We start from the raw sequence: 14,730 nt of genomic DNA, 5'->3' as shown, positions 1-14,730 counted from the left end.
CCGCAACAGGGCCTCAGAAGACCTGAAGGAAGAGAGGGAAGAGCGGGGCACAGGAGGTGGGAACGGGGCCGAGTGAGCCCGAAAATATCCGAGTTCACCCGAGCGCCGCCGAGCAGGCCCGAGCTACTGGGCCAGGCCAGAGCCGGACTACGGGAGCCGAGGCGGGCCGTGGGTGGGCGCGGAGCAGCTCGGCAGGCCGGGCGGGCGACGGCGACGGCAGCAGCAGCGGAGGAGGCCGCGGCTGCGGGTCCGAGGAGCGGCAGCGGTACAGGAGGCGGCGGGGGGCCGGGTGGCCGGGGTCCCGGGCCCCGCGGCGGCGGCGGCAGCGGCGGCGGCGGCAGGATGATCAAGCTGTTCTCGCTGAAGCAGCAGAAGAAGGAGGAGGAGTCGGCCGGCGGCACCAAGGGCAGCAGCAAGAAGGCGTCGGCGGCGCAGCTACGGATCCAGAAGGGTAGGGGGTCAAGGGATGGAGGTGGGGGGTCGGAGGTAAGGGCCTGGGGAGGGTAACGTGGGCGTCAAGAATGGGGAAATGCGGCTGCTGAGGGTAGGGACGGGGACCGCGGATATCGGAGGTCAGGACCGGAGGGATATGATGCGGTAAGCAAGGACGGGTGATGCGGTCACTAGGGAGGGTCAGAAATGGGGGCCCGGTTTGGGGCGTTGGGATACTCAGATTCCGGGTCCCTAATACCAGACGCCAGGCTGGAATGTTAGGCGCGGGGTGGCGGGGGAGCTGAGGAGTCCGGGGACCAGGCGGGAAGTTAGTTTAGGGTTGACGGAGTGAGAAGAGAGGGATAGTTGAGTGGGTGATGATTTAATGTATTACGCTGGGGTCGCTGGGAATCTGACTCAGACACCGACCTGGAGGTCAGGAAGCAATCTGAAGTTTGGGGATCACAGGTGGAGGAGAGAGGGATAGTGGGTGCCAGAGATTGAAAATAGGGGTGAGGGAAAATTTAGGCTATGATGCTGGAAATCTTGAGGGGGGGTGCCGGAGACTTGAGTATGGGAGGTTAGAAGGAAATCAGAAAAGAGGGGGGACGTAATGGAGGTTAGACGGAAACCAGAAAAGGGGGGACAGCGGGGTCTGGAGGATTGGGTAAGGAGGTGATTTGGGGCATAGGGGAGTAGGGTCCTTGAGTTTAGGTGGACAAGTACTGGAAAGAGGAGGTCATGACTGGGGAGTCTGAGGGGTTTCTCAGGGGTTGTTGGAGGCCAGGGCTTTGGAGGTTGGAGCCACATGGGGGTAGGACACTTGGAAGCTGGGTTCAGGGAACTTGGTACCATAGATTTAGGAGAGTTTGGGTTCACCTAGGAAGTGAGCTTTGTATCCAGAAAAGTGGGATACACATGGGGAGTGGAGAAAGCAGGGAGTAAGCAGTGAGTTAGAAGTGTGGAGAACACTCCAGAACAGAGCTCCAGGAGGAGGCCATGGGGACTCTGCTGACACCTGTCCAGAGCCCTCGTTTCTCTCTTGCTTGCCCTCTCTTTCTTCCTTTCCCTATCTCTGGCCCCTTTCCCTCTCTCTGGCCCCTTTCCTGCTGACCAAACCCAGACATAAACGAGCTGAACTTGCCCAAGACGTGTGACATCAGCTTCTCAGACCCAGACGACCTCCTGAACTTCAAGCTGGTTATCTGTCCTGATGAGGTAAGAGCACACATGCCAGGACTTCCATGAACAAACCAGGGTGGTCCAACTGAGAGTAGGGAGACTTTCAGGTCCTCAGGATGTTGCCCTAATACTTTCTCCCTCTTCCCCTTCTAGGGCTTCTATAAGAGTGGGAAGTTTGTGTTCAGTTTTAAGGTGAGTTCCAAGTGGGCAGAGATGTCTCCATGGACTGAGGAGGCAACAGCTGAAGCCCTACCAGGCACCTACCCATCTCCCTTCTCTTTTTCTGGAGCCAGGTGGGCCAGGGTTACCCACACGACCCACCCAAGGTGAAGTGTGAGACAATGGTTTATCATCCCAACATTGACCTCGAAGGCAACGTCTGCCTCAACATCCTCAGGTGAGGGTACTGACTCTCCACTACCCTTCCCAGCTCTTGCCTGCCAGGCCTCCTCATAACCTTGTGGACAATGCATCAGTCTCTGTCCCCTCCCTCCCCTTTGTGGTCTGTGTTCCTCTGTCCCTTCATTTCTAAGTTTTCTTACTAATGGCCTGACCTTGCCTTTCTCCATGGCCTGCCCTGCTCCATTCCCTCCCACTACTTTCTCACATTCTTACTCTCCTATGCCCAGGTCTGTCCTGTTTAGTACCAGCCTCCCACTCACCAGCCCTACCCTGATGTTCTTTTCCCACAGAGAGGACTGGAAGCCAGTCCTTACGATAAACTCCATAATTTATGGCCTGCAGTATCTCTTCTTGGTGAGTAGGAGTGGGCAGTTGGGGCTGGGAGAAATTGACCATTTGCCTCTCTGGCCTGTTGACCCCCTTTTGTACTGGCCATAGGAGCCCAATCCTGAGGACCCACTGAACAAGGAGGCCGCTGAGGTCCTGCAGAACAACCGGCGGCTGTTCGAACAGAATGTGCAGCGCTCCATGCGAGGTGGCTACATCGGGTCCACCTACTTCGAGCGCTGCCTGAAATAGGGTTGGCGCATACCCGCCCCGCCAGGGTCACCAGCCCAGGCATCCCCTGCAAATATTTATTGGGGGCAACGTATGGGGTGTGTGGGGCAGCCAGCTGGGAATCTCCTGCTTTGGCCTTGCCTCTCCTCCCTGCCACCTGCTCCTAGTTATTTTTTTTTTAACCACCACGTGATTATGGTCGGCGCTGCCTCCCCCCGACCTGCTCAGCGATGGGAAATGAATTGGCTTATCTAGCCCCCGCGCTGGGTATTGTCCCGCCCCCACTCTGGGCTATGGGGTGGGTGGGCCAGGGATCTGGGTAGCTGGGCCCAAGTAACCCACCCCTCCACCACCGGAGGTTCCACCAGGCTATTAAAGGGGAATGTTACTGCATGGCTTCTGCCTCTTCCTTCTATAGGGCGGGAGGGAGGGGCAGGTAAGGTCTCTTATGGGGGGAGGGGAGCATGAGAAGTGTATGGTCAGCACTACAGGATGCTCAGTGCGTGGCGCAACCTTCAGCTAGGTGGGAGTACTTCACCACGATGAAGTAATAGGGCAGGACCCAGTAATCCCTAGCTTCTTGGCCAGTAGGCCAGCATAGAAGAAAGTACGCGTCATTTGCAGCCTTGCCCCTTTCTGCCATGTGTGGGCCCGCGAAAGAGTCTGCTGCCTGTCGCTCGCTGTCCAAGGGCCTCAAGGCAGAAGTCAGGGCTCCACGGACGAACTGCGCCTTAAAATGGGTGGGATGCGGGCCTTCCCAGGGTGGGTAGGTGCACCATTCCCACCGGTCCACGATCTTGCCTGCGTCGCTGGGACTGCACGCGAAGGCGGGGCTTAAGTTGCGTAGAGAGTCAGGAGCCTGTGCGCATGCGCCTGTGTCGGGCTCTCCGCGGGCATGCGTGCTCCTACAAGTTCCCAGCATTCCGTGAATGGGTGGGGCGTGTGACGTCAGATAGTTTAATCCGGAAACGGCGGTGGCTGTAGAGGCGACCAAACCGAGGGGCCGTCGGTGGGTGCGCTAGAGACCCGAGCGAGAGGAGCGTGACCCGGAAGCGGAAGCAAGTCCCTGTCCTAGCTCTGGTGAGTGGCGTTTGATGGGTTGCAGGTCTCGAGTCACTCCGGCGTGTAAGGGCTTCTCTTGGCCGCAGCGTCCGATGCCGCGCCCCTCCTGGAAACCTGTGCTCATCCTTGGGGTCCCCAACACCACCTGCCCTCGATGCTCAGTGGCCCCCAGATGTCCCAAGACCCCGTCCTCGGTATACACCGCGCCCAAGTCGCCACCATCACGTCCACGGTGTACAGGGTACCACTCTTTCCCCCACGAGCCACATTCCCTCAACATTCAGGGCCCGGGATCCTGATGCCATTGTCCTAGTGGCATTCACAGCCCCCCGCCAATCCTGCCCTCCTTGTCAGTGCCCCCACAGTTGCCCTGAGTCCCAAATACTCCAACGCGCCCACGCACATCTCAGTATCCAGTCTCAGTTCCTGGAATCCTTCAGGGCCACGCCCCTGTGTCTTGGGAAGGAAAGCTAAACTTCCAGGCCCTACCACCTGTGGGGACAAGGAGATGGAGGGCTACAGCCAGAAAAGTGGCTGTTCTTGAGTCCCCAGAGCTGCCCGTGTCCCTGGCTATTCGATTTTCACATACTTCTTCTCATGCCCACCTAACCCTTCATCTCTTTCTGGGTCCCCACACCCTAGAACTAGGCTTCACACCTGTCCCAGGCCTGCCAGCAAGCGCCTACCACTATGGACCTGTTGTTTGGGCGCCGGAAGACGCCAGAGGAGCTGCTGCGACAGAACCAGCGGGCCCTGAACCGAGCCATGAGGGAGCTGGACAGAGAGCGACAAAAACTAGAGACTCAGGAGAAGAAAATTATTGCGGACATCAAAAAGATGGCCAAGCAGGGCCAGATGGTAAGTGCTGGTGGTCAGGGACTGGGAAACAGGGCAAGATACCATCTCTCAGGCCAGACACTGCTATGAAAAACAAATGCTTCGAGGAAAGCTGAGTGAAAGATGAACAAGGGTTTCCTAACTTAGGGGTCTGGAAAGTCATCGTTTTACACACACACTCTCTCTCACCCTATGGAAGTGCTATCAGAGACAAGGCCTGAGTGAGAAGATGAGCCTGTGGAAGATCTGGTCAGAAAATGTATTAAGCAAACAGAATTACAGATGTTAGCCACAGCAAACTAGTACAGCAACGAGTGAGTTGAGGGGTGAACCTGGGCCTTATCGTTCAGACTTGTGGGACATAGTGGGAGGTAGGATGGTTAACAGGATTAAGCAAGCTTTGTCCGAAAGACCAGTGAGGAGAGGGAAATGGGCAGAACCAGTAAGGAGAACATAAAGAAACAAACAGAGCTGGGTGCTGGTGTCTCACTCCTGTAATCCTAGGTACTCAGGAGGCAGAGATAAGGAAGATCATGGTTCAAAGCCAGCCTGGGCATTTGGTTCTCAAGACCACAAAAAGGGCTGGCGGAGTGGCTCAAATGGTGGTGTATCTGCTTCACAAGCATGAGGCCTTGAGTTTGAATAAGCAGGCAGAGCCTTTGGTGGGTAACAGGTTAGGTCTGAAGAGCTGGGCAGAGGAAGTATAGTTCCTGGGATGTACAGGAAATATGTTGGGAGTGGAGAATAAAAACTAAGCTTTGGAGGCTGGTAGTGGCTCAAGTGGTAAGAGCACCTGCCTAGCAAACACAAGTTCCTGAGTTCAAACTCCATTACGGCGGGGGTACCTAGCCCTTATATGGTTTGTATGCGATTCTAGATACAGTCTGAGATGTAGGTTTGTTTCTCCCCACCACCACCATCCCCACCCTCACCCCAGTGCTGGGGATTGAAAACTCAGGACCTTGTGCATATTAGGCAAGTGCTCTACTGCTGACCTACACCATCCCCAGCCCCCAAAGGAAGATTGCCTAGTCTACAGATAGAAACTGAGAAAATGGTATTCCAAGTTCAGGGAGCAATTTTTAGACATGGAAGGGACAAAAAAAAAAAACCCATAGTGACCCCTGATCCTTCTTTCCAGCATTTAAATGTCAGGGAGGTTGAGGATCCCAAGAGGGAGGAGTGAAGTAAGTGGAAAGCAGTAACCACTGGGGTTAACCACATGGAGGACTCTGGAGACTCAGTAGGAATGGAGCATATTTCAGTTACATCCTTTATATGCTTGTCCACTCCACAGGATGCTGTACGCATCATGGCAAAAGACCTGGTGCGTACCCGGCGCTATGTGCGCAAGTTTGTGTTGATGCGGGCCAATATCCAGGCTGTCTCTCTCAAGATACAGACGCTGAAGTCCAACAACTCAATGGCACAAGCCATGAAGGGCGTTACCAAGGCCATGGGCACCATGAACAGACAGGTAGGTATACCTCTCCCAATTCCCCTTCCTATCAACCCTCAGGGAGCTAACTCACCCTCCCCCTACTTCCAGCTAAAATTACCCCAAATCCAGAAGATCATGATGGAGTTTGAGCGGCAGGCAGAGATCATGGACATGAAGGAGGAGATGATGAATGATGCCATTGACGATGCCATGGGCGATGAGGAAGATGAAGAAGAGAGGTGTGGGGAAAAGCTGAAAGGTGGGAGGTGTTTTTCTGGTCCCCACCCATGCAAAGCCCTCATGGATCCTCCTCTTCCCTAGCGATGCTGTTGTGTCCCAGGTCCTGGATGAGCTGGGATTGAGCCTGACGGACGAGCTGTCAAGTGAGTGCTCCAAACTCTCCATTCTACTTCCCACTCAGAGTCTAGCTACAGCCCCTGATCTTCTCTCTCCCTGCAGACCTTCCCTCCACTGGGGGCTCACTCAGTGTGGCTGCTGGTGGGAAGAAAGCAGAGGCCTCAGCCTCTGCCCTGGCTGACGCTGATGCAGACCTGGAAGAGCGGCTCAAGAATCTGCGGCGGGACTAATTTATGCCCACAGAGGTAGAGTGGGTTCCTGGGGCTTTTATTCTGCCCCATAATAAATGATTGGACACTAGTTTCCAAGCCTGTGTGTCTAGCCTCACAAGGGGCCAGGCTGGTGTCCCTGAGACTTAAAAACTCCAAACCAGATGGGGTTAGGGTGTAGGGGTGGACAAGCCTGGCCTGCCAGTGGCCCTGCTCCAATACCACTGTTACCCCTGAATAAGTATTTCAGTCCATGACTCCACCTATCACTGCTCTACCACTCAACAAGGCTTGACCTAGTGACAGTTTAATGTGAACTTAAGGACAGTCCACACCAAGCTGGTTAAAGGGGATGGCCAGCCCAACTTGGTGGTCTCATTGTGGCTCAGCTAGATTAGCTGGGTTATAGGACAGGGATGAACTATGGGACCAACAGCTTAAATGAGAAAAAGGCAGCAGCAAGAACTTAGGTGTGAAGTCTCAGCATACCCAACTTACTGGTGGCTACCATCTGTTGGGTAGCCAAGCAAAACAGTGGGGCAGCCACTTCCCAGGGCCACCTCATTCAGCTCAGGCCTCCAGCGTGCCCTCTCACCCTGAATGACCCTTTCACAAGGAAGCCGGAAGAGTTGCTCTTCCCTACTTCCTTGGTATCCAGATAGGTTCACATGGATGGAGGATCTAAGGGTATGGCTCAAGTGGTAGAATGCCTACATAGCAAACAGGAGTACTGGAGTTCAAACCACAGTAGTAGGGGGGGAAAAAGGTTCCCAGGGATAGTTGTTGTTTGACAAGAATGAGTAGGTTAATAGGCAAACCAAAGCCCCCAACCAGCTGAGGCCTGAGTAACTGGTGAAGTTTTTATTAAATCCACAGAAGTAAAAACCATTTTGTGAAGGACCAAAGGATGGGGGCCACCAGGGAGTGGGAGTCGGGCCACCAAGGAAAGGAGGGGAGATGGGATTGAGGGCAGAGATTACAGCCAGGATGGGCTGACCTCAGTGACCAACTTCAAGGGCCATCACCAGGACCACCAGACAGATCCTGGGAACTTAGGCCAGCACTAGGCAGGTTCAATGGTGGGGGCTCCACCAGCACAGAAGAGAACTTGGTGTCACCGAAGGCATCATTCATGCGTGTCTCAAAGAAGCGCTGCAGGCCGATGATGGACTGCACATCCGCCTTGTCCTGGGCCAGGCAGAGGTGTGGTGGGTGGGTGGGTGGGTCCTGCCTCTCCCTCCCCCTTGTGGTCCCTCACTCCACAGGCTCACCTCAGTCAACTTGTTGAACTGCTTGAACATACGGCCCACATCCTGGGCAAATTCCTGTGGGGAGCTATAAGGGGGTGACAGCTTCTCCTGGAGGCGGGCACGGATCAGGGTCAAGTCCAGGGTGCCCCCAGGCTGCTCCTGCTGGCAGACACAACATATGCATTGAGCATGAGGCCAGCATCCCCCAACTCACTCCTCTCTGTAGTAGGACTCACCAGGGAGAAGGTGGAGTCAGTAGCCAGCTGGTGTAGGGGGCGACAGGGTTCATGGCAGAACAGAGCCAACAGGACACGCTCACATTTCTACAGACAGTACAGGAGATGTCAGAGCTGCAAGGTGCAGAAGGGCTGTAGCCATTGGGCCACCCACACCTGAGAGCTTGGCCCTCACCCGCTGGTTGGCTGGTGACAGCTTGGCCACCACACCAGTGTTTTCCGCACCATCCAGGCTAAGGTTGCCATCCTCCTCTTTCAGGTCAGGGAGCACATGGCAGAGTGAACAGCTCCATTCCTCCCTACAGTGAAGAGTGAGGGAATGTCTGGGATCCTGCCCAGCCCTTCAAGCCCAACCCGTACCCCACTCAGCCATGCACGCACCCTGGCACATCCTGCAGGGCAGGCAGGTGGCAGTCCAGGTGGAAGCAAAACTCGCACTGGTTGCACATGACCAGGTCACCTGGCTTCTGGCAGACACGACAGATGGTGGCACTGTCATCCAGAGTGCCTGCGCCACCAGCTGGGGCTGAACTGCCCTCAGGAGCCACCACCTCCAGGCCTGAGCTAGTGCTGCCACTTGGTGAGGCCAGGCGTGGACCCTCAGCGCCAGGGCCCTCAGCCAGTGCCATTAACACAGGCTTGGTCTCAGGGCCCTCAGTGGCAGCAGGAGGGGCTCCAATGGCAGCCTCTGTCTCTTCCTCCTGCAAGACAGTGAGGGGCATTTAAAGTGAGTCAAGACCTGATGAGAGGTGCCACCCTCCAGTCATATTCCCTTAGGCTCACCTTGACAATAGCCATTCCAGGCAAAGGTGGGGCACCAGGAGCTCCTGGGGGCACAGTCCCAGCCTGACCAGCAGCTGCAGCAGCAGCTCCACGCTCAATAACAATGAGGTTGTAGTCCTCAGTGGTGCTGCCCGGAAAGACTTTGAAGACAGGTGGCTGGCTATCAGCTGTAAGGTCCAGGTCTAGGCGTTCAAGGCTCACACGTGGCACCTTGCGCATGAGGCCACTCACTTCACCCTCACCTGAGCGGGCCCTGTAGTTACACCTTGGGTTTAAGCATCCCTCATCCCTGTCCCTCACCCACCTGCCACCCCCAGGGACTGCCAGACTCACCGCTTCATGCCTGACACGTGAGGCTCTGCACTTGAATAAGGGTCATCTGCTCAGAACACAGAAAAGGGGGCTGGGGGCACAACTCAAATGATAGAGCAAGTGTGAGGCCCTGGGCTCCTCAGTGTGGCAGGGAAGCAAGAAAATGGGGCTGGGGAGTTGGAGTAGACACAGGATACTTACTGGGACCCTCCCAACCCCAGGCTGAACCACTTACCTGAACCAAAGCCATAGCCTTCCTGTATCTCCATAGGCTAGACACAATAGAGCAAGTGGACCTCAGTGGGCCAGGTGGCCCATAGAACACTGTGGCCCTTCACCTATCCCTGGGTCAGCCCTCTTCCTGCTCACCTGGTTGCTGCCTGAGCCTTGCTTGCTCAGAGGCCCAGGAGCTCTTGGAGGAGCCATGGCTGCAGGGCCCGTGGAGTTGGCACCAGGACGCTCAGCCACGATCTTGCCTGAGGAAAAGAAGCCTAAGTAGACCCAGCACCTGAGTAGTTAACAACACAGAGCAAACGCAAGACTGGGACCTACCAAAGGCTTCGGCACTCTTGGTCCAGGCGTTGAGGTCCCACTGAAACTTCATTTCGCCATGTGGCTCCACAGGATCCACAATCATTTTGAGGGCCCGATGGAGCTGGAAATAGATCTGGTAGGACAAAGAAGTGGGGCATGAGCACAATGGGCAATTAACAGGGCACAAATGCTGAGGGCCACCATCCTGAAGCCCACCACACACCAGCTTCTTAGAAAGCAGTAGGGCTGTGTTGTTGTCACTCTCCAGAGCCCAAGAGGCAAAGCGCAGGATATGCTCCTGATGCTTCTGGATCTTGGTCATGGTCCAGTGCTGCCGCTCCAGGCGCTCCTGCTGTCCCTCAGTCACCTTCTGCGGGTCAAGGGGAACAAAGTCAGCAAGGAAAGCAGAGAACACTGGATCCCTCTCCACCCCAAACAGCATAATCAGCCAGCAGAGAGGTCCAGGAATCCTCCAACCTGTGAGATTTACCTGGGCGTCATTGACCAGCACACGGCCCCTCTTATTGAGCTCCTTCATGATCTGCAGGATGGCCATCTTGACATCTACCTGCACACGCTTCTGTACATCAGACACCTGGCGGATCCTAGAAGGCAAGACTAGTCAGGCCAGGAAATCCTGTCCTGGGCCCCCCACAACCCTGGCAACCACACTTACGAGCTGCGAACCTCCTTGGTGCTCTTCTGCAGTGTAGCATGTTTGTCCCCAAGACGCTTCACCAGTGAAGCCAGCAGCTTACGCTGGTTCCTTACTGCATCCTCCAAGAATTGGTACCTGAGAGCAGACAGAGGTAGGCCTGCATGCTAAGCCTGGAAATAGATGGCATCCACCCACCAAGCCTCAGGACTCACTGGTGGTCCTTGTGGGCGTTGAGTTGGCAGTCCCGGCAGGTGAGGGTATCACAGCTCTCACAGAACAGCACGAGTGGCTCATGCTTGTGCACGGTGCAATAAACAGTGCGTTCACCATCCCGAGATTTAGCCGGCCCTGGTGAATAGGAACCATGAGAGGCAAGACCCTGTCCATGGCCACCTGAAGCAACAGACAGCTTGGGGAGGCCTCATTTCTTACCTCTCCCACAACCTTGGCCTTCCTACTGGTAAGATTTAGAGAGCCAGGGGCAATGGCAGCTCCTTGTTCCCAGAACCCTATACTCTACCTGACTAAAAGTACACTTCTTTACCCTTCTATAAAGGACAAAGTGAAGGCAGGAATAATAGCCTATAAAAAAGAACCTCCTCTTCCTTGCTGTTCCCTGAAATCTTCTACAGGGGGGCACAGAATTCTGCCTGCCTACAAACCATCCGCCAATGGTTGCTTTCTCCTCTACTCATGGTGACCTTCCCTCTTCCCTGGCAAGAAAATGCCTTTTATAGTTCAAGAAACCACAGGATGCCTTCCAGACCCTTGTCAGACTGGAAGACATGCTATCACACTGGGACCCTCAAAAGGGTGTTAAGGTCCCCTTCTCTAAGACAAGATCTAGGCACTCAAATAATGACACCCAGAGACCACCCATAACTGCCAAAGCCTGTTTTCACATTAGAAAGTTGAATAGAGCAGGGTACAAGTGGCTCATGCTTGTAGTCCTAGCTATTCAGGAAGCAGAGACCAAGAGGATTGAAGTTTGAAGCCAGCCCAGGGCAAATAACTATCTTGAAAAAACCCATCAAACAAAAAGGGCTGGCACAGTGGGCTCAAGTGGGAGGGTACCTGCCTAGCAACCATGAGGCTATGAGTTCAAACCCAACTGCTGCCTTAAAAACAAAAAAAATTGATTAGATGCCAGCACTCAGAAGGCTGAGGTAGAAAGATCTCCAAATCTGCAAAGGCTGCCATAGCTATATATAGTGAGACTATCTCAAAATAATGGAGGAAAAAAGCAAGCTGATTGGGCATCAGTCTCATTCCTCCCAAATGCTAATCAAATCCTGGCTGTACCAACCAAGCCCAAACTATGTACCACTGGAACACAAATCAGCCAGGCTTCCTCAATGCCACCTACTCCTGCACCCCTGACCTGACATCTCTAGAAACTAGGATTCCTGAAAACCCTTATCCATCCTGGCTCCTCAGGCCCCACAGTCACCTCCCTCAATTATTTTCCCAACAGCATGTGCTCCAGGCTGAGAAACTACACCATACCATCAAAAGGCTAACTCATAGAAGTGGTCTAGACCAAACTCAGATAACCATAAAGGCCTTTTCCATATATCAAAGCTAGCACAGCCAGGCACCAGTGGCTCATACCTGTAATCCTAGCTACTCAGGAGGCAGAGATCAAGAAGATCGAGGTTCAAAGCCAGCTGGGGCAAATAGCTTGCAAGACCCTATCTCAAAAATATCCATCACAAAAAGGGCTGGCAGAGTGGCTCAAGGTGAAAGCCCAGAGTTCAAGCCCCAGTACCACCATTTTAAAAAAAAAAAAAAAAAAGCCAGTACATACCTCCTAAAAACCGAGAAATATCTGAGCTTTGGGTAGGGTACTGCAGACTCACAACTAAAGTTTTCCAAGAGCCCTAGAAGCTTAAAAAGAAGGCCTGTCCCAAAAGCCTCATTTCCCCAGCAAAAGTCTAAAGTCAGATCCCAGGGAATTCCAAATTCAGTAAGTCCCTCATATCTTGCCTTTCACTGGTTGCATTTGCTGAGCCCTCCACAAGGACCCACTGAAACTTTCCAAAGTTAACTTCCTTGAATCCTCTGTGCCCTTGCAATATGCTGAGAACCACTATGCCTCCCCTTACCTATGGCCTTTTCTCCTCCCACCTAGACTCCCAGAAACATTGCAAGTTAATCATCTCATTTTTGACTTCGGCCCTCAGGACCTTCAGGTAACACCCCTAGGGAGCAACCTCAGGACTCATTCACCACATGCAAAGCATTATATCCTGCATTTTAAGCAGCTAAAGGTTAGGGTTAAGATAGGAGGGCAGTTCCAACAGTCTCCCCCTTCACATACCAGTGGAGCGCACAGTGTGGTCCTTGGTGTACTTCACGCGCTGGTGAGCCTCCACGCATGTCTCACACAGTGGCTCAGAGCATTCCACACAATAGCTGGTAGCTGGGGCATTATCCTCACAGCTAGTGCAGCACTGTCGAAAAAACGCAGATCAAGAGAGAATATAAGTCCTCTTCTACCTCTAAGAAAATATATCCTGTGATATTAAGTTGGCTCTCAGACTTAGGCCTACCCAGAAGTTAGTAACTGAAGCTTGTACTTGGTTCCTCTAAGGAAAACGCCCCCTTCCCCATGGCCAAACCCCCTGGGGCTTGTTGGGGTAGGACGCACCTGGTTGGCATCCTGGGCGTCGGAGGCAGCCTTACTGCCACTATCCCGCATAAAGTAATTCTCCACGATGTCTTTGGAGAAGCACTGCTGCTTGCACACTGGACAGTCCACCACTGCGAGAGGCAGAGATGTGAGACAACTGCAACCTCACACCTAGGCTGTGCCCCACTCTCCAGCCAAACTAGCCCCTCCCGTCCCTGAGCCTTATTTTCTCCAACTTTCAGCCAGAGGCCCCATCTTGGTGCCAGGCGCAGGCCACCATAACCACGCAAAGCCCCGATCCCGCCCCGCGCGCTTCATCGAGCCAAGCCCCATCTGGGCCCCCCACGCTCTCGCACAGGCGCAGTACCCCCTCTCCGCGCAGAGTCCAGATTCCGGGCTGCGGGAAGGGGGAGGGGCACCCCGCCGCCCCGTACTCACCGGCGCCGTCGCCCGCCGCGCCGCCATCACCCGAGCTGTTGGTCGCGGCGGGTGCCGCAGGCCCGAGGCAGGCACTACAGGCTGAGTGCAGGCAAGGCAGCAGCCGCGGCTCCCTTTCGGGCCGCAGACGCTCCCGGCACACGCCGCAGTGCTCTAGCAGCTCCAGCGCCTCGCCACCGCCCCCCGCGGGCGACGAGGCCGAGGCGGAGGCTGCGGCTGAAGAGGCGGAGGCGCGCTTCTCGCCGCCCGCCGAGCCCTCGCCGGGGCCCGGGCTGCCAGAGGCGGCCGAGGCCGCCGCCGCCGCTGAAGCCGCCGCCGCCGAGGCCGCCATTCACACGCCGCCGGGGGCGCCCAGAAGGGAGAAGGGGGAGGCAGGGCCTGCCGCGCAGGCGCAGATACGCTCGCCGCCAACGGCTGGGCCGCCGCCGCCGCCGCCGCCGCCGCCGCGAGGCCAAGAGCCGCCACGAGTCTCCGGGGCCACTGCCCGCCGCGCCTGGGGCGCTGCCGAGATACGGTCTGCTGCTGCCTGCTCGCGTCCAGACGGCGCCGCCTGCGCCCCCTCGTCAGCCGCTACCGAGACACGCACCACGCGCCCCGCACACAACCGTCCGACCGTGCGCCCGCTCTCAGAAAGAGATGAGGCCTGGAGGCGGGTCAAAAATAACTGGCGCCGACGCCGCCGCGCACGCGCGCTGGGCGTCGCACGCCCGGGGGCGTGGCCCAGACCGGGCTCCCAGTACGCAGGCGCCGGCGCCCGGCCCACCCACCGCGGCCAGCCCCACCCTCAGCACAGCTAGCGGACCTTGAGGCCTCTGTGACGTCACCGCCGCAACAAAATTCTGGGGCCGCGCGTGTGCACGAGTGGTTTCTCCCAGCTTCACCTCAAGAGCACATCAAAACAGGCTAGTGTAGGCATTGCGCATGGGCAGTACGAACCTCCACATCAAGTCCCGCCCCTTACACCCGCGTGAGGACAACTCCAGCTGCAACATCACTAAGAGTTTAGGAAAGTAGAGGCTTCCAAAGGGAAAGTGGAGGAGTGAGACCCGAGTGAACACAAAATGGGGCTTAACTTTTTTGCGCGTGGCACTGAGGTTTGAACTCAGGGCCTCGCGCTTAGTAGGCAAGTACTCTACCACTTGAGCTACGCCCTTCCAGCCTCTGCTTTATTTTTTGAATAGGGTCCTGAGTTTTAATCCCATGCAGTCCCACAAAAGCCCCCTCCCCTTGTTTTAGCCAGACGCTGTCCTAATTTTATTGCTTTTCCAGGTGGGAGAACAACCTCTAAAGTACAGCTAGAAGCCAGTTCTCTGGGGAATCCTGTCTGAGGAAGGAAGCAGGGTATGGGTGTGGTGAATCCTATCGGAGGAGGGAATCCGCTGAGCACCCTCAGGCCGGGTGCCCTCG

The 14,730-nt window shown here is 55.6% G+C and overlaps 3 protein-coding genes across 5 annotated transcripts; 2 read left to right on the top strand and 1 right to left on the bottom strand.

The window, feature by feature from the left end:
- The first annotated feature begins 278 nt into the window (after positions 1-278).
- Positions 279-2,967, top strand: Ube2m (ubiquitin conjugating enzyme E2 M). The gene is made up of 6 exons (XM_020158677.2): positions 279-451; positions 1,556-1,650; positions 1,768-1,806; positions 1,908-2,011; positions 2,307-2,370; positions 2,455-2,967. The coding sequence occupies exons 1-6, from the start codon at positions 343-345 to the stop codon at positions 2,593-2,595; spliced, it is 552 nt and encodes a 183-aa protein (XP_020014266.1). The 5' UTR covers positions 279-342; the 3' UTR covers positions 2,596-2,967.
- A 527-nt stretch (positions 2,968-3,494) lies between these two features.
- Positions 3,495-6,571, top strand: Chmp2a (charged multivesicular body protein 2A). 2 transcript variants are annotated; one of them, XM_020158672.2, is made up of 6 exons: positions 3,495-3,654; positions 4,279-4,494; positions 5,771-5,950; positions 6,023-6,153; positions 6,236-6,297; positions 6,374-6,571. In XM_020158672.2, exons 2-6 carry the CDS (start codon positions 4,327-4,329, stop codon positions 6,499-6,501), a joined length of 669 nt encoding a protein of 222 aa, XP_020014261.1. In that variant the 5' UTR covers positions 3,495-3,654; positions 4,279-4,326; the 3' UTR covers positions 6,502-6,571. The 2 variants fall into 2 exon arrangements, with proteins under 2 accessions (XP_020014261.1, XP_020014263.1); XM_020158674.2 differs by lacking the exon at positions 3,495-3,654 and adding an exon at positions 3,661-3,830.
- A 755-nt stretch (positions 6,572-7,326) lies between these two features.
- On the bottom strand, positions 7,327-13,968 carry Trim28 (tripartite motif containing 28). Of its 2 annotated transcripts, none has more exons than XM_020158668.2 (17): positions 13,324-13,968; positions 12,904-13,016; positions 12,574-12,706; positions 10,466-10,601; positions 10,272-10,388; positions 10,086-10,200; positions 9,819-9,965; positions 9,614-9,728; positions 9,431-9,537; positions 9,297-9,333; positions 9,083-9,128; positions 8,750-9,002; positions 8,348-8,667; positions 8,142-8,265; positions 7,967-8,053; positions 7,752-7,892; positions 7,327-7,668 (listed from the first exon to the last, which is right to left on the bottom strand). In XM_020158668.2, exons 1-17 carry the CDS (start codon positions 13,652-13,654, stop codon positions 7,492-7,494), a joined length of 2,499 nt encoding a protein of 832 aa, XP_020014257.1. In that variant the 5' UTR covers positions 13,655-13,968; the 3' UTR covers positions 7,327-7,491. The 2 variants fall into 2 exon arrangements, with proteins under 2 accessions (XP_020014257.1, XP_020014258.1); XM_020158669.2 differs by having other exon boundaries at positions 7,752-7,889.
- Between the last annotated feature and the right edge of the window lie 762 nt (positions 13,969-14,730).

This window comes from Castor canadensis, chromosome 16 (assembly GCF_047511655.1).
Source record: "Castor canadensis chromosome 16, mCasCan1.hap1v2, whole genome shotgun sequence".
Taxonomy (NCBI): Eukaryota; Metazoa; Chordata; class Mammalia; order Rodentia; family Castoridae; genus Castor; species Castor canadensis.
Note: the sequence above shows the minus strand (reverse complement) of the source record. Positions and strands in the feature narration are given on the sequence as shown.

Excerpts from the sequence above, each read along its gene's own strand:
- Ube2m (XM_020158677.2), top strand. The coding sequence starts at position 343 with ATGATCAAGCTGTTCTCGCTGAAGCAGCAGAAGAAGGAGGAGGAGTCG. Across the intron at positions 452-1,555 it reads GCAGCTACGGATCCAGAAGG|ACATAAACGAGCTGAACTTG; the intron begins GTAGGGGGTCAA and ends GACCAAACCCAG. Across the intron at positions 2,371-2,454 it reads GCCTGCAGTATCTCTTCTTG|GAGCCCAATCCTGAGGACCC; the intron begins GTGAGTAGGAGT and ends TACTGGCCATAG.
- Chmp2a (XM_020158672.2), top strand. The coding sequence starts at position 4,327 with ATGGACCTGTTGTTTGGGCGCCGGAAGACGCCAGAGGAGCTGCTGCGA. Across the intron at positions 4,495-5,770 it reads TGGCCAAGCAGGGCCAGATG|GATGCTGTACGCATCATGGC; the intron begins GTAAGTGCTGGT and ends TCCACTCCACAG. Across the intron at positions 5,951-6,022 it reads TGGGCACCATGAACAGACAG|CTAAAATTACCCCAAATCCA; the intron begins GTAGGTATACCT and ends CCCTACTTCCAG.
- Trim28 (XM_020158668.2), bottom strand. The coding sequence starts at position 13,654 with ATGGCGGCCTCGGCGGCGGCGGCTTCAGCGGCGGCGGCGGCCTCGGCC. Across the intron at positions 9,729-9,818 it reads TACTGCTTTCTAAGAAGCTG|ATCTATTTCCAGCTCCATCG; the intron begins GTGTGTGGTGGG and ends TTGTCCTACCAG. Across the intron at positions 7,669-7,751 it reads AGTTCAACAAGTTGACTGAG|GACAAGGCGGATGTGCAGTC; the intron begins GTGAGCCTGTGG and ends TGCCTGGCCCAG.